The following is a 21392-nucleotide window of genomic DNA, read 5'->3' as shown; positions in this document are numbered from 1 at the left end:
AAGCACCATTGCCTTATACCACTGACACCTTTAAGCACCTATTGATATCAAACTTAATATTATTGGCTGCTGTTTTGACCATATTTAAATCTTAAAGACTCAACTTTATTAGTAGTGCCACACTACCAGCATGAATTAGCATCGCTAAAGCGCATAATTAAACAACGGTGCCATGTGTGTGCCGTCTCCCAGTCGTCCCCCGCGCTGACCTGCACTGCATAAGAGCTTTAATTAAAACTACAGTGGGTGTTTTGCCCTCTGCTTCAATCTATGAGCGAGTTTAGAAAAGGCAACACACAATCAGACACAGGGCCCTGAATCAGCCTCGTCACCCTGGGGCCCACGGTTCCACTGAGTCACTGCGCTCATTCGAACCTGTGCGTCTGACTCACGTCCCACCAAGCGGCAGTGCGGCGTGATGTGGTGCTGACAGCTCTGGTGTGACACAGAGCCTGGGGACTGCCAGGGAAAAGATGGCACCTTCCCACAATGCCTCAGTGGGGGGACAAGAGCGAACGAATGCCTGTGCAATGCTTATGACTCTCACCTAATACCTTCATTTTCCTGTAACTGATATGTTTTTCTCTCTCCTTCTCTCCCTGTTGAAAAGACCGGCATTGCTGGGAACCAATGTTTTGTTTTCACAACCAGGCTTCTCAACAAACTTACAGAGAGAGTTTACCTAAAAATTAAACTTCTGTTATCATTTGCACACCCTCATATCCAACCTGTATGACTTACTTGTATACACTACTGTTTCTAAAATTCTAAAATCTAAAAATAAATTAGCTTAACTGATTTCAACATTGGTAATAATAATACATTTTTCTAATGCATATTAGACTGATTTCTTAAGGATCATAGGACACTGAAGAGTGGAGTAATTGTTATGCTATCACAGAAATTAAAATTTAAAATACAGAATAAATACATTTTAAAACCGAAAACAGTCATTTTAAAATGCCCACATATTTTTACAATATTTTGTTTTTTTTTCTGAATTTTTGATCAAATAAATGCAGCCTTGGTAAGTATACGAGACTTCAGAACTAAATTTTAATATATATATATATATATATATATATATATAATACATTTTATGAGACCCCAGAAAAAAAAAAAAAAAAAAAAATCAAAACTAGAAAACAGCTTTAAATACATTTTCATATATATAAAGAAATGTTATTTTAAATCATAAACATATTTTATGATTATTATTATTATTATTATTATTATTATTTTATTTATTTATTTTTTTGTATTTTTGATCAAATAAATGCAGCCTTGGTAAGCATAAGAAACTTCAGAAATACATTTTAAAATATATAAAAGAAAATAGTTATTTTAAATTGTAAACATATTTTTACAGTATTATTATTTTTTCTCTATTTTGATCAAATAAATGCAGACTTGGTAGGCATAAGAGATTTCAGAAATAAATATTAAAATATCTAAAAATAGAAAAGTTATATTAAATTATAAATATATTTTATGGTATTATTTTGTTCTATATGTTTGATCAAATAAATACAACCTTTGTAAGCATAAGAGACTTAAAAACATTTTAAAAAATCCCCAAACGTTCGAGTGGTATTGTACTTTGAAAAATCTTTCTTTCTTTCTTTTTTTTTTTTGGTGTATACATGAAAGTCAATTGTTTTTTTGGACGACATTGACTTTCATAGAATGGTCAAAAAAAGTTCTTTCAAGTATCTTTCATATTCCAGGTGAGTTAATAATGAAATAATTTTTATTTTTGGGTAAACTATCCAGTTTCTCGTTCAGTCAGCTGGATACGGGTTAACAATGCTACATTTGGGGGAAAAATATACAGAGTTCATGACTCTGCAATAAAAAATAAGGCATTGACGCTTAATTGAGACACTACAGCATTTACATCAATGCCTTGAAGTGGTTAATGGTTTAATTAGTGTTATTAGAGAGAGAAGAGACAGCCTCCGCAGTGATGCTGAAGATGACTCGGGGCAAGAGACAAGGATAGAAGAGGAGTGTTACACACACACACACACGCCGAACACAAAAAGGATGACACAGACCCAATGAACATAAGTATACTTGTGTAATTAAGTGAAAATCTAAAAGTAAGATGTAAAAGCAGACAGTGCCGTTCATCTGGTGCAGCCAAGAGCAACATAAATGCAGTTTTTATAGAAATGCTCAAATTGGCCATACAGACACACACGCAAACAAACACTGATTCAGATTATCTTTCTGGCATTCATACAGAACTATTTTAGAGCAATTCATTATTTTTCGACCACTGATTGTGCTGTTAAAAATAAAAAATTAGAGCTCTTTGTCTTAACTAAGGAGTGGGAGTTACTACCCACACCGGGTCAGATGTTAGACACTCAGCAATGAAATGCCAAAAACACGGAGCAAGAGAAAGAATTTGAAAGAGAAAGCAAGAAAGAGATGAAAAAGGTAGACAAGGGTCATGGCCGCTCTTATGTGATTTGTGTACGTCCGCTTTGTGTCTGCGCGTAAGAACCAACGCATGTCTGAGTGTGTAGTGAATTAACTTTCACGCACCCTGGACATGAAAAACCCAATCATTTTTTCATTAACTGGTGTAGGGAATCGGGCCAGGCGAGCGCAAACTAATTACCCTTTGCCAGAGGGGCCAGTAGAGGGAGGCAGGGAGTGCCAGCTGCCCAGTGCAGCGGTCTCAGAGCTGGGTGGGAGCACGTGGGGCCTCTGTAGCCTCGCATTAGTTGAGAGGGGCGGCTTGTATGCACAGATCTATGTAGATGTGAGCAGGCTCCAAAATGAAAACCAAATCCGCATAAAAATGACTTGTTACTGGACAGTACAACTGAAAGGAACATAATGTAGTGCCTACATTGATTTGTACAGACTGTCATCTGACCATGAGGGATGTCAAAAACATACAAGTGTCTACTAAACACAGAGTTTGTAATTCCTCGTGTTCATTTTTTTCCCCCAGCAGAAATGTATGTGGGATATTCCTCACGTTAAAGCACCAAAACATATATTAGCAGCAAATTAACACATGGGTCATTCTATAATTAGGGGTAGATTTAGAATTTGACATTATGAAGAAAAAGTTTCAATTTTTCCCAAAAACCCAAACATGACTTTACATAGCTGCTTTGAAACAATCTATATTGTATACAGTGCTATATAAATAAAGGTGATCTGTAGGAATATGTGCATAAAACACCATCTATGTTTGCTGCTGTCCACCATGTTACCTTTACTGGGTAACTTAGTTGACATTTTTAGTGTTTTGGGCCTATACTCAACATCGAGGCTTAGAACTACTGAGCATATGGTATGTTTAGAAATACATTTTCATAAACATAAGTTTTAGTTAATTTGTCTTGTTAAAATTTGCAGCAATAATACTTGTGTAACACTGTTGACAGTCAGTTAATCCACTCTTGACACCAATATTAGGGGAAAGAGAGAGAATACAACTTCTAGCATTTCATCCATGTGCTTTTAGAGGAAATATCATCATACTTCAAATTATGCGAGAATGGGACAAACCATTCCTTTTTGAGGGGGAGTTTTCTAGTGGGGAACTTAGTTGACAATGGTTTTCCTGACACAAAACAGAATTTATCACAATAAACACTTATTATTTTTAAAGCGCACACCCAAATGTCCTGATAACCTAATCTAACTGAAGGCAAACTATGAAATTAATTTATATTTGAGGTAATTTTGCTTAAATGCAGAGTACAATGAGGAAATGTATAAAATCAGAGAGCTGAATACCAGGGTTGTGTGTGATATGAATATCATTTTTAAACAATATATATGGCTTTTCAACACATAGTAGAGTGATTGGGAAAAACATAATTGTGTACTAAAAATTAAGCATCGGGGCTTTATATTGATGAAAATATATTAAAAATATACTTCACAGACATGAGATGTACCCACAATTATAGAATGACCCACATGATCATCAAATGATATGTGCTTTTTTTAATTTTTAAGGGGACAACAGATGTAAAATTCACTTTCACATTGTGTTTGCATATGTGTCTTAGCAGTGTGTAGACACAACCACCCTACAATGATAAACCCATTCACTCCTTTTTTTAATCCGAAAAAACCCTAAACAGTTTCAATTATCAAGCCGTTTTGATTTTCTGTGCAGTATGATGTCATACTGCTCAAGCCCCGCCCACGACCACTGACCGTCCTGTATTAGCATATTTCCACCCTCAGCCAGTTGTATGCTGTCCGCCATTTTCTCCACGCTCAAACAGCTGTAGCGACAACTATGTCTCGTAAGCAATGCAAGTGTTTTGTAGTTAGATGTAAAAGTGAACATAAGAGTCTTCATTTTCTCCCGACATCAAACCCACTGAGGACGCAGTGGATTAATTTTGTTCTTGATGGTAAGGCACCTCAGAATACACAAAAAAACAAAAGTGGGGGGTGGAGTGAGTAGTAGCTCATAATCATTTAAAGAGACATGCACCGAAACAAGCTGCTGTGAACAGAGTTGTTTTTGACAAGGTAAAATGTTTGTTGTTTTACACGACCATTGAGGAATTTTAATCAAAGTGTGTTGTAGATATTTCGCAAAGACCCCAGAGAATCATACCAAGTTGGGGAAAATGGGTATCTGATGTCCTCTTTACATATTAAGAATAATGAAATATACAGTTTCATGAACAGTAGAAAATACATACGACCGGTAACTGTCATAATGGCAATTTTGGATGCTGAATGTGAGTAAGTAATGGGTGAAGAGGAGACAGTCTTACCTTGCTGGGCAACCCTGCTTGAAGATCCGGCTTCAGCTGGGGAAGAGCTCTTGGAGCGCGTGCTGAAAGGTGATTGTCTAAAGCGGTCGTCTAGGAAAGGGCTGGAAAATCACAAGCTACTATTAGATTCGATAAATGTGATTCATTAAATTTTAGCAGCGTAATAGTTGCACAACAGCAAACCTACCTGTGTATACCGAATGACGCATTGTCTTTGTTTTCGTTAGCTTTACTTACTTTTTCTGAAAAAGAAAAACACAATGGAGTTAATAATAGGCTTGTTTTTGTGTTGTACTTACAAAAAGCATATGCCACCAGTAGGTGTAAATAAGGCAAACTTTTTGTTAGTAGAACTATTCATTAATAAATCTAACGATTAATCCATCCCTGTTAAAAAGACAATCATTGCTGGTCTCCATGTTTCGTTGTTTTGTATGTTTTGGACGGTGGTAGCATAGAATGCAGTTTTGCTGGTAATGCAAGATCAAGATAAGTTTTACTTATTTTTAGTCATTTCAATGCTTTCAATAAAATAAAACTATAATAAAAGTATTTTTTTAGTAAAAAGAATTAACAAGTTTCAGTTAATAAAATGATTGTGCTTGTCCATCAGCTAGAACAGAATTATCCAGCCAGGACAGATTTACCAGAATGGAATTCTTGTTTTCCAGTAAAAATATAAACATGAAATTGTTGGCACAGCTGTGATTCATTCTGATATACATCATTAAATTTACATAAAACATAATGTAATGAGATTTTGCCCTCTGCCAAAACTATTTGTTCTGGAACAAATAGATTGATGAGACTAAAGACTGCCCATTAGGTTTTCCCAAAATGAATTATATCTCATATTTAACCAAGACATCAGAGCCAGCGGCAAATTCCAGAAGAGGTAAGGCTGCTCTTGGCAGGTTCATGAGCTGAACAGCCATTGACGTCATGGAGCTCACATCTTCGAAAACGTCAAAGCAAATTTTCAAATAGACGTTATCCTCATTGACAAACTCTAAAAGTACATTCTCGCCTAAAAACTTAACCTAAAACGTGGCACAAAAACAGTATTATTTATTAAATTATAGTGGATTTCGGAGTCTGCCATGACACTCGCTGTGAGAAACAGCGCAAGCCGAGTGATACAAATGGTAAAACGGTTGATTTCTGATATGACTAGAATATCACACTCCTCTCAGCCAATCAGCAAAATTTACTGAGTTTACTCTTTAAAAACAATTATTTGCCAGTGGGGGTAAAAATGAGGATAAATAATGGAATTCTTGTTTTCCAGTAAAAATATAAAGAAATTGTTGGCACGGCTGTGATTCGTTCTAATATACAGCATTAAATTTACATTAAATATAACGTAATGAGATTTTGCCCTTAGCCAAAACTAAGGGTGAAATATATAGATTAATGAGACCAAAAACTGCCAATTAGATTTACCCAAAACAAATTATATCTCATGTCTAACCACTATAGAGACATCAGAGCCAGCTGAATATTCCAGAAGATCTGGCCGAGGTAAGGTTGCTCTCTGCGGGTTCATGAGTACTGGACGGCCGCTGACGCCCTGGACCTCACATCTACGAAAACGTTGAAGCAAATTTTCAAATAGACGTTATCTTTATTAACAAACTGCATATGTGACCATGGACCACAAAACCAGTCATAAGGGTCATTGTTTTAAAATTAAGATTTATACATTATCTGAAAGCTGAATAATCTTTTGATAATTGATATATGGTGTGTTAGGATAGAACAATATTTGGCAGAGATACAACTATTTGAATATCTGAAATCTGACGGTGCAAAAAAATGCCTTTAAAGTTGTCAAAATTAAGATTTAGCAATGCATATTACTAGTAAAAAATAAAGTATTGATATATTTAAGGTAGGAAATTTACAACATATCTTCCATGGAACATGATCTTTACTTAATATCCTAATGATTTTTGGCATAAAAGAAAAATTTATAATTTTGACCTATTCATTGTATTGTTGGCTATTGCCACAAATATACCCATGATACTTACGACTGGTTTTGTGGTCAAGGATCACATATTTGAAATTTAAACAAGTACATTCTCTCCTAAAAAAAACTTTTAAAACTACATTCCATGACACAAAAACAGATTTAGAAAAATTTAGTTAATTTGGGTGTCCGCCATGACACATGCTGTGACAAATACCGCAAGTGGAGTGATACAAACGGTAAAACGGTTGAATTACGATATCACTAGAAAATCGCACTCCTGTCAGACAATCAGCTAAATTGCTGAATAGTGAGTTTACTCTTTAAAAATAACTATTTGCCAATGGGGGTGAAAAAAAAAATACAAAATGCATTTCAGTAAATATTAGAATTTAATAAATTCTCTAACAAAAAGGCTTAATATATTACACAAACGTACTCAAGTAAATTTATGTTAGATATTTCTACTGGAAAAACAGGACAGAAATACTAAATAAGGAAATAATTCTGCTGTGCATGCTGATTTAAGATGGTCTTTTCAGCAGGGATTGCAGTGGTTAGATTTTTTTTAACCATGTTTTGCCAAACTGCTTTTAAAATCTCAAAAAACAGAGGGCAAAAGAGAACAGTGTCTCGTGTCTGTCTGTCTATCTGCCTGTCTTTCTCTCTTCTGGTGGTCTGGTAATGACCTTGCTCCCTGGGTGGCACTTCCTAAGCCCCCTCTCCCTGACACCCTCTCGGTCACACAGCTCACAGAGGATGGAAGGGCTCTCTGCGTTGCCATGACGATGCTGCACAGGAGCAAGAGGGAGAGAGAGAGAAAGAAAGAGAGAGACAAGGGAAGTGTGTGCAACCGAGTGTGCTTGAGCCAGAATGTTTGAGAACAATCTGAGGGAGTCGAGGGTTGAGGGGTTATACATACACACTGTGCAGCTACACACCACTCCCATGGGGTAGGGGGGGGAGGTGGGAGGGTGCGAATGGCGTGCGTGTGAGGTTCGTGTATAGATATATATACATGTGTGTGTGGGGGGAGGTTTTTTGTGATCGGCTTCCGAGGTGCTAGATGGCATTTAAAGAGAGCCGTAGCTGGCAGCGAGGAGCGCTGGGGGCAGGTTTGTCTCTGCTAATCCTCAGAACGCTCTTGGAAGAAAAGCTCAATCCTGCCATCATTTAACACCACAAATATCCCTCCACTCTCTAGTGTGTCAGTGCAGCAATCAGAGAAGACGGCGAAGAAGAAAACCTGAAGACTGTCGCTGCAGAGAGCTTTTTTTAAAACCCACAGTCTGTCCTTTGTTTCTTCTGTCATAGAGACTTACCAGACAGTTTGAAAAGCAGCTCGGAGGCCATTTTGACTGATATGTCCTGGGAGAAGAGGTCATTTTGGGGGCGGGGCAATGGATCTGGGAGGTTGACCATTGGTTCCTTCTTCTCACATGCCCCTGAAGTGCTGAAGCCCAGTAGATGGGAGGAGGGAGGGGCCAATTCTAGGGGCGGGTCCACTTCCATAGGCTCCGCCTTCACTATGACGTTCTGGTGGCAAGCTTCTTTGTTATTCTCTGAAAATGCAAATTAAAGTGAATGTTAATTCACTGGGAAACCACCATTATAAGACTGATTCTAATTAGCAGTGCATGCTAAGGAAGGAGATTTCAACAAACTTCTAAACCTAAGTGCTACACTTCTGCTTCAGGCAAAGATTTCAAGTAATGGCAGAAGTGGCCATTGCCATGAGTATGTTTGGAAACTGCCTTAATGGTTTGAACATGTCTGACTTAAGACTAGAGTGGTGTCATTTGTGTATGTGATAGTCAGTTGCCGTCCTGAGGCGAAATCGACATAAGGTGCTCGGATGCCTCCGGATGCTCCTTGGAAAAATGTACTGTTCTGAATGAGAGTAAGAGAAATAGAGCAGCACAATTCCATGAAATTGCGGCAGATCCGCCAAGGGTGATAGGGAAATTCTAAAACGCTTAATGTGAAAAACACTTAACGTGGCTTAATGCATTAAAACAGCGTTTTTAAAAGACCAAACTCAATCAACACATTATTAATAAAGCGTACCATGTACAGACAAGCAGATGAGTCCAGAATAAGAACGCAACACAAGAACTCCCACAAGGAAAACGCATAACGGCTTAATGCATTAAAACTGTGTTTTTTTTTTTTTAAATGACCAAACTCAATAAACGTTAATAAATCATACTATGTACAGACAGGCAGATATGTGCCATAGTACGAACGCAATTTTAATTACACATTAAGCATTTTTCTCTCATAGAAAACCGTTAAAGAAAATGCTTAACGTGGCTTAATGCATTAAAGCATTAAATGTATGTTTTTAAAAGATCAAGCTCAAGTTTGTCTGTACATAGTATGACTTCTTAATAATGTTTATTTAGTTTGGTCATTTAAAAACATTGTTTTATTGCATTAAGCCACGTTAAGAGTTTTTCGCGTTAAGCGTGTTAAAATGTCCCCTGGTGATACTTCTTATTTTTTTGGTTTTTGTTTTTTACATTAAAAGTAATTTCCACCGATTACAGTTTATGTAATGTAACTGTAATCTATTGGAGTACATAACCTTTTTAGTATAACCTATTGATTATGCAGTTTCATTTTTACCAAGCCTGGAAATGAAAGACCTCAAATCATGTGGTATACTGAGCAGCGGTGTTATTACAACAGATGCACAATAATATGGTACCACATTGACTATAAGATTATTGGTAACATTCTATTATTATTATTTGTATTTATTTATTGCTACATAGCACTGCTTGAAAAATTTGGGTTGGAGGGTAGTTTTGAAAGTTGTCTCTTATGCTCACCAAAGTTGCATTTATTTGATAAGAATATAGTAAAATAGAAATATTGTGAAATATTATACCTAGTCCTGTCAAAATTAACGCGTTCACATAGGTGATTAATTAAAAATATTTAACGCAGTTTATGCAGTGGCTAGGCCGACCCACTCACAACTGCCGCTTCTGTCCCGTTTTTCTTGACAAGAATTGCATTTATTTAGTCGCAAAACATCTTAGTCACGTTCAGCAGTGGCAGCTCTTAAAGTAATAGCAGCGAAATAACCTAATAACCCAGCTGCTGTGATGTCTGTTAATCAAAGAACAAAAGAAAAAGAGAAAATCAGTAACTTTTGTAGCTTTTAGGGATTCATCTATAATTAATTTAGAATTTAGTGTTTGATAACGTTATTTATTTTCTGTATATATCCTTCTTGCTGAAGGGCACATGTAAATGTGACATTTATTATAATGGGTTTAAGTTGCATAAAATGGAAACTGGAAAAAAAGAATAATTTCCTAGAGACATCAGTAGTATTGGTATAATACTCACCTTCAGCCATAAAAGAGATGCCATTTGATACATATTAAAAATATAAGTCTTTATTTTGTTTCTACATTTAATTTGAAGAGTGTATGAGAATTTATTACATTATAAAAGTATATTTAAAAATGTTAATGTTAGGTGAGATTAATCACAATTAATTTTAGAAAAATGTGTGATTAATTTTAGTTATTTTTTAATCGATTGACAGATTAAACAGACTAATTATTAATAATATAATTTCATTTTGAATAAATTTAAAATAGTGATTTATTTTTGTCATGCAAAGATACATTTTCAACGGTCATGTGTGACCCTGGACCACAAACCCAGTCATAAGGATCAACGTTTTGAGATTTATACACCATCTGAAAGCCACTGATGTATGGTTTGTCAATATTTGGACAATATTTGGCTGAGATACAACTATTTGAAAATCTAGAATCTGAGGGTGCAAAAAAAAAAAACAATAAAATATTGAGAAAATCGCCCTTAGAGTTGTCCAAATGAAGTTCTTAGCAATGCATATTACTAATCAAAAATTAAGTTTTGAAAATATTAACGGTAGGAAATTTACAAAATATCTTCATGGAACATGATCTTTACTTAATATCCTAATGATTTTTGGCATAAAATATTGACCGATACAGTGTATCGTTGGCTATTGCTACAAATATACCGTGCGACTTATGACTGGTTTTGTGGTCCAGGCTCACATTTCTCCAGTCTTCAGTGTCACATGATCCTTAAGAAATCATTCTGATATGCTGATTTGCTGCTCTAGAAACACTGCTTATTATTATTAATGTTAAAAAAACAGCTGTGGTGCTTAACATTTTTGAGGAAACAATGTTACAATATTTTTTTTCAAGAATCTCTGTGTAAAAAATTTAAAAGTGCAGTATTTATTTGAAGTAGTAACATTAAAAAAGCCTTTACCGTTACTTTTTAACAATTTAATGCATTGTTGCTGAAGGAAAGTATGAATTTCTTAAGAAAAAAAAAAAAAAAAAAAAAGTGTAGAATGGTAGTGAGTAAAGGACCCGAGCCACATCTAGGTACAGTAATGTAAACCAATGACCTGGTAAGCACATATTTATTGCATTATACAAAACCAAGAAGCAACACTTTGTAACCCATAAGCCCCATGGCCAAAGGAAGCACAAACGTCAACTCACTGTCATGTGAAACATATTTAAATTTAAGCCTTGTTGACTCATTTAAGTTTTAAACTGCTACAGAGACAAGGGCATCATTGAGATAAGGCTTTTACCAAAGGCGGTTAAAGCTGAAGCAGATGTCTATAATTTGGCTTTTAAAAAAAAGGGTTTGAAATCTGGTCAAAATGACTCAGAATGTTTTTTTCTTACTCCCTGCTCTAGGCCAAGCCAAAGTCAAATAGAAAGAGCACAAAAAGCCAAAGACCTCTTCCCAACACAATCAATTCTTAGTCCATCTCTTTAAAAAAATGAACCAGAAAATCTAATTTGTGCAAATCGAACAAATTCCAGAACTTTGGCACAAATTAAGCCAGATAGCTAGTGAGTTTGTTTTTGCACATTTGCAGTTATAAAGTGCTGTGGTGTAAAGCACAAAAGCAGTACATTTACAAACTTCTAAAAGTTTCAAGAACTTTCTATGGTTAGCCTAAGCGCCACGACAAGACAAAAAAGACAGACAGTCAGTGAGCTCATAGAAACGCCACAGCTCTTTTAATGAAAACCAGCTCTTGTAAACTCACTCAGCCTTTCTGATATAGAAAAACAAAGAGGTCCGCTCTCTAGTTTAGACTGGAGCAAAAAGGAGGGTAGAAAAACGTTTAGTCTGTTCCTCTTATCAGATCAGACGTCTGACAGTATGTACAGCTGAGCGGTAGATGGCATATGTTTCTCAGGGGTGACCACGCTTGATCAGACAGCTGGGGAGGGAGGCCGAGGGGGCGTAATCATATGAATTTAGTCTGGCCGGAGACGAGGGAGCAGGAGATTGTGGGTAGGCCGGGTGACCTCAACCCCTCCCGTTAACAGCGAGCGTTATTGGGCAGGGTCTGTTGGAGTGTTGTTGTCTGGCTCTGACCTAGATTGTGTGTGAATACAGTGTATGTTTACAGTGTGTACGAGTGTATGTGTATGTGGGGGGGTGGTGGGGTCAGTAGTGTGCCCAGGTGTCAGGAGCTGGAGGAGGCAATGGCACACGGGGACACTGACAACCACTAGCCCGTTAATCCCTTAATAAAGTGCCTGGAGCCAGATTGAGGGCCGGGGTCATTTAGGGGACACGCAGTCTCACAACACACGCACAGAGCAGTGCACTCTCGCCTTGGGTTCAGTGACGTCAGTAACTGCTTTTAAATGCATTTGTACAAACGTATGTAAAAAAAAAGACTGATATAGAGAGCGGGTCACTATGAGGAAGAGAGCGCAACCCTAATCAGCAATGTTTTGAAAGCATCTAAAATAGCCAGTGTGTTAGATATGCAAATTATCATGAGTAAATAAATGTGCAAATACAGAAAGGAAAATATAAACAAACACACATGCACTCCAATACACACACTCAAAGCGCAGGGAGGTTAAACCGAGGTTGACCAGTGGCAACTATCTGTTTAGCCATCTGGTCTATTAAAGATTCCTGCCTGTTAAACCTCTCGTGAGCTTTGAGAGTTATACACCAGTGCAGATTTACAGAAAACAAATAGAAAACACAGGCAAACCAAAGCTGTGGCTTAGCGACTGATGCATGTGCTACAGACATATCAAGCTTTGGTGCTCATGTGAAAAATGCATGTTTGATCTGGGTTGTGTCCTGACTTTCCCTGTTTCTTACCAGTGAGCATGTTTACATGCACACCAATATGTTAATAACTATAAAAAAAATCAGCTCATGACATTGGACTACATGAAAATCAATAACCTGGCAGGGCCAGAAAACTGCCTTTACAAGATTTTTTTAAGTGACGTCACAACATGATGTTCACAAAGCATTAAAACCAGAGTGTTCCAAAATATCAGCGGAAATGTGTTCAAAACTCATATTCCCCTCTGATATTTGCAGTTTCTATGACATTACAACTTTTTTTTTCTTTTGTATGAGATGAGAACACATTTTTATCATTTTTAGGTCAATAAAGATACAGAGAGTATATTATATTTCCTCCTCCTCTAAAAAGAAAAAAAAATACACAAAAAAAATACTATGGCTGAGTGCCCTTAAATCCACAGTAAAGGATGCTTTCTTGTAACATATCACTCATGCATAGGTTAAAGTGTTTACATGCCAGTCGAAATTGGGGTAATGGATAACGCTGCATGCGTTATGAACATGCGTCGAGAACATGCGTCGAAGACTGACGTAGAAGAAAAGAAATTGTTGAATAAAGTAATTATTTTTGTTTTCTTTGTGCACGAAAAGTATTCTCGTAGCTGCATAACATTACGTTTGAACTACTGATGTCAGATGAACAATTTTAACATTTTCCTCACTACCTTTCTGGGCCTTGAACGTGTCTGTTGGGTTGCTGTCTGTGCAGGGTCAGAAACCTCTCAGATTTCATCATAAATATCTTAATTTGTGTTCTAGAGATGAACAAAGTTTGGAGGAAGGTTTGCAGTTTGGAGGACCAAGTTCAATTCACACCTTAATAAAGCAGATACATTTACAGACATGCATAATATACCCCAGAATATGAAAGCAATGTGCTGAGTTGCACATTAGGGTTTTCTTAAGGTAGAACATGGATTAAATAATTTTTAATAATCTGAATACTATATGTATTTTTTTGGTGGTAACTGTCTGTAGAATGTCCCGTTTATCATTAGACTACTATCCTGTGACAAATGTGTTTATGAATTCAATTTTGACTTGTAAAGTAATAATTTTGACGACTTACTTGCTAATTTTACTTTTATAACTTTTTACCTCGTAATTCTGATTTAAGTCATAATTTCGATTTATGTCATAATTTCGATTTAAGTCATAGTAATATTTTCGACTTCATCTCATCATTTTGAGTTTATAAGTCATAATTTTGATTTTTTTTTTTATCTCGTAATTACGACTATTAAAGTCATTTTAAGGCATGATTTTTTTCTTGCGTGGCGGAAATGGGCTTCAATACTTTAAAACTGTTCAGCACAAGGTAAACACAGAGATAATAATAACTCCAGTGTATAAACAACTGTGAATTAAAAAGATTTTGTAAGTGCTTTAGTTTTAGATTTGATTATTCAAATTCTGTAGTATTTCTTACTACTGTAAGACAGTAATGCTACTGTTAAAACCAGAGGACCTGAAAAACTTTTGTTTTTAATTTGCATTTTTTTCTTTAATTTGTAATTTGCTTCTGTTCTTATTCTAAGAAATTAAGACATTTAAGAAATTAACAAAAAATATCTATATTGTGTCAAGAAATAAAATGTTTAATATTACCCACCCTTAAAATCATCAAAACATATCCATGCATTTTTATTATTATTATTATCAAGATTTTAGGTGAAAATTCACATTATTTTAGGTCACCTTTTGCTTTTACATAAATATTGCATGCAGTTTCTCAATTAATTTGGGCTCAAAGGAAGTGCATGTATAACAAAAGTTATCTATAAAATTAAGAAAACTAAAAATAGCTTCAGACAGCGTAAAGCATGTCACACCACACGACATGCCAGCTTGACAAAAGCATGTCATGTCAACTACCTATAATTATATTATGTGACTGCATTCACCCACCAGTATTTCTACGTCAAACATCTCTGAGGCGTCATATAAGAAGCTGCTGAAGGTTGGTGACAAAGACAAGCGCTGCAAACTTCACCCTCATTTAGACAATAAAGGCATGAATCAACCATCGTTCCCACCGCATCCGTTTGGCATACTAAACAATCTGACAGCCTCAGAGCATTAGTCATTCAACACATGCAAACCCCACTTGTCACATGCACTTTGATGCACTGTACAGTAGCCTGAGAATGTGAATTTGGAGGTGAAACAGTGAGAGAGAGAGAGAGAGAGAGAGAGAGAGAGAGAGACAATGAGGGAGAAAGGAAACCGATGCACAGAAAAGATGCAAATAGGAAAGAGGAGGGGAGCAGAGAAATGAGGAAGAGAAATTTTTTCTTTGAAATTTTCCATTTTTATATATTTTTAAAACATCTATTTTATTATTTAACATTTATTGTTTTATTTTTAATTGTGTGTGTGTATATATATATATATATATATATATATATATATAAAAAAATAATGTAAAAAGACATGCATCAGAGGGGCAGATGCACTGGAAGAAAAGCTAAGGTGAAGAGGAAGAAAAAAAAGAGAGGGTGAGATGGAGGTGGAGGAGAAAGATAGAGAACGAGGTTGTCATTCTGTACTACGTCTCCTCTGGCCCGACGGAAAGGATGACCCGCTTAGACACGAGGTGAAGAGTTCAGCCGCTTCAAAGAGGTCCAGAGCAACCGCAGCCCACAAAGAGACAAGGGAGAGCTGATCCCAGACCAGCGGCCGAACAGCCTCTCAATAATTCAACACATCATGATGCAACGCTCACCTCAGTTGGAGAGCGAAAGCGAGAGAGAATCAGTGCTCCACATGCCCCTGAAGAGGCTACTGGAGGGATGCTGAGTTGTGTGTGATGCAGGAAATGGTCAAATGGCTGTGCAGGCTTCACAGTGGTTTAGTTTCATGGGGAGGAGTATCTGCACTCTAGATTGGTGAAAAGGCTGTCTTTCTGCAGTTGTAAAATACAGCTGGGGAAAATCTTTTAAGCTGGGGATAGGTGAGGATGGTCTACTCGCCCAACATCCTTGTCTGGGGGATATATTTCTTTTTTGGGTTGGATATTTTCAACAGGCATGGTGATGAATTGAGAAATGCAAGCTCTCGGAGAAGGTTAGTGTGATAGTGCTAGTTAGCTGTTTGACAATGTACGTTAAAACCTTTTTAAAGTGCTTTTTCCAGTATTGCCTTTCATTAAGTGTGTAATGTACCTTTTTGTAAATGTAACCAATCTGCAAAGTTGTCAAGCTGAAAGTACACGATAAATAAAGTTATTCTTTATAGCCAAAATCGTGAGTAAGTTAATAATTCAAATCTCACTTCCATGATGGCTACACATCACGGGGTAACATATTTGTATAATTACCAACTATGTTCTACGTTGGCTGGCCACAAACAACTTGACCCGCCTTCAAACATGTCATTTTACTAATGACTGCTTCTCTAATTTCAGGAAGTTCATCATCAACACTTTCTCATGAAAGATGGCTCAGTAAACAGTTTATTTAAACAACCTGGCTCCACTGAATCACAACCTTTAAGTATGATAAATAACGGTATATTCACACGGGGCGTCGGCGTCAACGCCTCTCGTTTACTTAGAATAGAGCGACGTTAAGCATTGCTAAAATGAATTGTGGGTCCATTGTGTTGCGTCACTGGCGTTGCTTGGCAGAAAGTAAAAACTTTTAAACTTTTTAATCACCATTGCAGACGTCTGGCAACTAGAATGTCTTATGCAATAGTCTGCTGCAGACGCCAGCCAGTTGGGTTCATGCAACACCAGAAAACTAATATGTTGGCGGTCGCGTCAGCAACAAGCTTCAGACACGCCCTCCATCAAGCATCGACGCTGATGTCTCGTGTGAGTGTATCGTAATAGATGTTTATATTTTGTATTGCTTGAAATATGTAACTCTGGCAATGACACGCAATGTACGCAGTAGAACAATCACAACAGACTGGGCAATCTGACCAATCAGAGCAGAGTAGGCTCACAGAAAGGAGGGGTTTAGAGAGACTAAATCTTAGAACCCAGCTGAGGAAAAAGGGTCTTATCTAGCAAAACGATTGGTTATTTTCATAAAAATAATACAGTTTATATACTTTTTAATGTCAAACGCTCATCTTGTCTCGCTCTGCCTGAACTGTTTTTTTCCGGTTCATGACAGTTAGGGTTTGTCGAAAAATTCCCATCTCATGTTCTGCTTCAACTTTAAAATCGTCCTAGATCGCTGTTTTACCTTTTTTGTTAAGGGTGTTTGATCTTCTTTGCATGTTCACTTTGCAAAGACTGGGTCGGTACTTCTGCAGCGATGCAGGGTGATTTTGAAATGATTTTTGAAGTCGAGGGAGAAAACACGATTGGAGTTTTTCAACATACCCTAACTTCAGTTAGTAATCTTGAAGCATAATTCAGGTAAAGCAAAACTTTGTGCATTTTTTTAAAAATGAAAATCACAGAATGTTCGTAGGTTTCGTAGAGTATCACGACGCTTTCCTCACATGTAAACAACGCAAGCTGCTGACGTAGAGCACGCATGCCGTGACACTCTCCAAAATGGCGCTAGGCTGACACAGAGGAGAAGAATTGTTGAATAAAGTTATTTTTGTTTTTTGCACACAAAAAGTATTCCCATAGCTTCATAAAATTCAGATTGATCCACTGATGTCACATGGACTTTTTTTATTGATGTTTTTGGTACCTTTCTGGGCCTCGAACGTGGCAGGACCCTTGCTGTCTATGCAGGGTCAGAAAGCTCTCGGATTCATCAAAAATATCTTAATTTGTGTTCCAACGATGAATGAAGTTCTTACAGGTTTGGGACAACATGGGGGTGAGTAATTAATGACAGAATTTTTATTTTTGGGTGAACTAACCCTTAAATGCATATTTTGAGAAAATGAAGGTGTTTTTGCATCTTGCATGCATGTAAACCTATCATAGGAGACTCCCAAAACAATATTAGGAACCTTAAAAATGGCATAATAGGGGCAATAAATGAATCTTTTTTACAGCCTTAAAGCCAAACCTTTGTAAGGAATCCACAATCAACAAATCCAACCTTCATCAACATAATTACTGTCACACTTACAATGTTCCTATTATTATGCATAATCCATGGGTTCATTTTTCAAGAGAACTATTATGGGCTAAATCAGGCCCATTTGTAAAGAATATCTGTCAATTACTCTGTTGGAGGGTTATTAAATGTTCTTGCATTCAAACTGTGCCATTTCTTAATAATTACTGAAATATGCACACATCCAAATGAACGTCTTTGGTCAATGTGGCACATTTATGATTTTCAGCGTTTCATGCCACAACCCTAAACTATACAGGACTTCCTTTGGAACATCCAGAGGTTCTGTTCCAAGTATCACCATTCAGGCGAGCATTATCAATGATCTCTCAAACCAAAATCAAAAGATTTCCACATTGGTCAAATAGAAATCTTTTTAAGTTTAAGCTTAAGGAATGTAAGCAATGTCATAACATCATAGTGCTGCTGCATGAGCCTCAACCCTTGATAGGCCCTTCGCAGTACAAGAGCCCTTAAAAACATTTACAGGTTCTCCAGCTCTAAAATACTAATACTTAATAAATAAATATTTTTATTAATTTAAAGCAGCAGAATTTTAAAACCTTGCCCGTCTGTTTAAAAGTACTTGAACTGTCTGGTTTTATTGATATCATGGTCAAAACAGTGCTGCATCCAGAGTTTATCAGTGAGTCAAAAACAGACCGCTCAGCAGCTCTCAAGACTTTAAGGGCAAACAATAATATCTCTCCTTTTTGTTGATTGCCTCAGTTTTAGCTGTTTCTTAATATGGCACAGGAATAAAATAGACATGTCAGTGCGGTCAGACCATCATTTAATCTATTCACATCCTGCTCTGCCAATTTAAAAATAGGGCTATGCATGAGTTGAACAGATGCAAATGTAAAAAATATACCATTTAAATATGTTTATAAAAACAAGTAATATATTGGTGATAAAATCACTTAAAGGCATAGTTCACCCAAAAATTAAGATTACCCCACAGTTAACTCACCCATAAGATAGCCTAGGTGTATATGACTTTCTTCTTCTACAAATACCATCAGAGTTATATTAAAAAAATATTCTGCCTCTTCCAAGCTTTATAATGGCAGTGAATGGATGGTGAGATTTTTGAAGTTCATTAAAGTGCATCCATCCATTATTAAAAAGTGCTCCTTATGCTATCATTGCACTTTATTAAAAAATCTCAACAGCCATTCACTGCTATTATAAAGCTTGAAAGTGCCAGGACATTTTTCAATATAACTCCAATTGTAAGGAATGTAAGCCATGAAAGTCATATACACCTAGGATGCTTGAGGGTAAGTAAATCATGAGGTGATTTAATTTTTTTTAAGGTGAACTATCCCTTTAAGTACAAAAATACTAAATATTTTTCAATATATACATATATTTTAATAGTGCAAATGTTCAGGGTCATCCTGTGTACTGCCTAAAGGAATTCCACCATTTGAGAACCACTGCGCTAGTCAATAAGAAGTTTTTAATAACCCTTTCCACTGTAGACATTTACAACACTGAAAAAAATGGTCATCGCTTTTCTATTGAAGGCCATCCGCTGTCAAAACATATTTTTTTGAGTAATCAGTTCTAAATTTTTTAACTAATTTCACCTCATTGGAGTATGATTCTGAGGTGGGATTTTTGAGGTCATGGCTACCCAGCCACCTACCGCAGCATCTCTGGCTGGCATGGCTCATGTTGTCTTACTCCTGAGCTCTGTGATGATGCCTCTAATTGGCTTTGGGTAAAACAAAAAAAAAGACCAAGAACCTGGCAGAGAAAAGGAAGAGATGACCAGGTCAAGAAATAATCCCCCTGAGAAAAAGCTGCAATTGGATGTATCTGTATTGGTAGGAACAAATACAGGTTGCGCTGTGGAGGATGAGAGGATGGCAGTCCTCTCTTAGGTCCTGTGTGCCCCCTGGTGCAGCGCCGCATCAGGGTCCATCTGTTGAAACCCAGGAACCATCAGTGCGGAGGGACTAACACGGCAGTGGTAATTAGCCCCAGGATGCAAACAGCTACCATCAAACAGATGTGGGGGAAGTCGACACATTGTTAACTGGTTTGATGGGGGGGTGGGTGGGGGAGGTGACCTACTTTAAATCGTGTGATGCAACACCTCAAACCGGGAAAGCTGCTATCCACACCATGAAACAAACTAACAACAATTTTATACTGATGTCTTGTCAGTGCTTAAGACCAAATCGCTACAAGCCAACCAGAGCCAGTGGTCAGGTTTATCATTTTTCGGTAACTTTCAAACAATGGGACCATGAACTTGGGACCATTAATCACATGGACAATCCCTCGGGAGCAACCTAGAGATAAGTATCGTGAAGGTACATGAGCAGATGCATTTGTACTTCTGTGGCAGAGAAGAACTACAGTATGTACAATTTGGTCTGCCTGTTGAGTTGAGTACACACATAGGACTGGTTGGTAGTAATTTTTTGGTAACACTTTAGTGTAGGAAACACATATTTACTATTAATTAAGAGTTTTCCCTCAATAAACTCCTAATTTCCTCCTTAATTGTTAGTAGGATAGTTGTTAAGTGGATTTAAGTGTAGGATTAAGGGATTTAAAATATGGCCATGCAAGATAAGGCATTTAACTGCTTTATAAGTACTAATAAACAACCAATATGCTAATAATATGCATACTAACAAGCAGATTTAATTAAGTATTAAAATGTATAAATGAAGAGTTCAGATGCAAAACCAGCTAAAAGCCATCTCGGTCAAAAATGAGATAATGATACTGAGTGAATGCTCTCGACACATATTATACGTCCATCAAATACCTTTTCTTCAAACTCGCTAAAATACCAGCCTCAGCCCAATCAGAATACCAGTACTTACATAGAAACCTATACATCTGAGCCTGATAAAAATGCATTTTTTAAAGAAAGACGTCAGATGGATTTTTGCATCTGAACTCTTCAAATACAAAGTTCTGTTATAAAAACTCTAGATGGCGCAGGACGATAGGTTCTAACTCTAATGGCGCAGCTGATTGGTTTCTTTTCGCATCAGCAGCCAATGAGCTTGCTGCTCAACATTCAAATACTTGGCTAGTGCTTGCTGTAGCAGTTGCAGTGCGCTTCAGAAACCCTCCACCTTCCCCAGCTCCACCTGTATAGATCTTCTATGGGTGTTTTAATGTATGTTATACCTGTAAGATGTAACCCGTGAGATGTTTGTTTATCTTTATAACACAAATTAAGATATTTCTGATGAAATCCGAGAGCTTTCTGACAAAGCAATAGACAGACAATTGACTAAAGATTTTTCTGGTCGACTAGTAGTCGTTCATTTTAAGCATTAGTTGACTATTAGTTGCACATATATTAATAAACCACATAAATCATAATAATAAGCCTTTAGTTGCCTACATAGCCTAATAAGCGCTCAAGTGCACTAAAAAAAAAGCTTGCCACAGTACACCAGCAGATAT

The 21392-nt window shown here is 36.8% G+C and overlaps 1 protein-coding gene across 4 annotated transcripts in view; it reads right to left on the bottom strand.

Annotated features, from left to right (window-relative positions):
- The window catches only part of znf827 (zinc finger protein 827), a 93720-nt gene that overhangs the window by 23430 nt on the left and 48898 nt on the right, over positions 1–21392 (bottom strand). For all 4 annotated transcript variants that reach the window (XM_051119780.1, XM_051120571.1, XM_051122138.1 and 1 more), the window contains exons 6-8: positions 8064–8303; positions 4957–5011; positions 4770–4870 (exon numbers count right to left, since the gene is read on the bottom strand). In XM_051119780.1, the coding sequence (XP_050975737.1) occupies positions 4770–4870; positions 4957–5011; positions 8064–8303 (396 nt within the window). The remainder of the gene's footprint in view (positions 1–4769; positions 4871–4956; positions 5012–8063; positions 8304–21392) is intronic.

This window comes from Labeo rohita, chromosome 1 (genome assembly GCF_022985175.1).
Source record: "Labeo rohita strain BAU-BD-2019 chromosome 1, IGBB_LRoh.1.0, whole genome shotgun sequence".
NCBI classification, from domain to species: Eukaryota; Metazoa; Chordata; class Actinopteri; order Cypriniformes; family Cyprinidae; genus Labeo; species Labeo rohita.
Note: the sequence above shows the minus strand (reverse complement) of the source record. Positions and strands in the feature narration are given on the sequence as shown.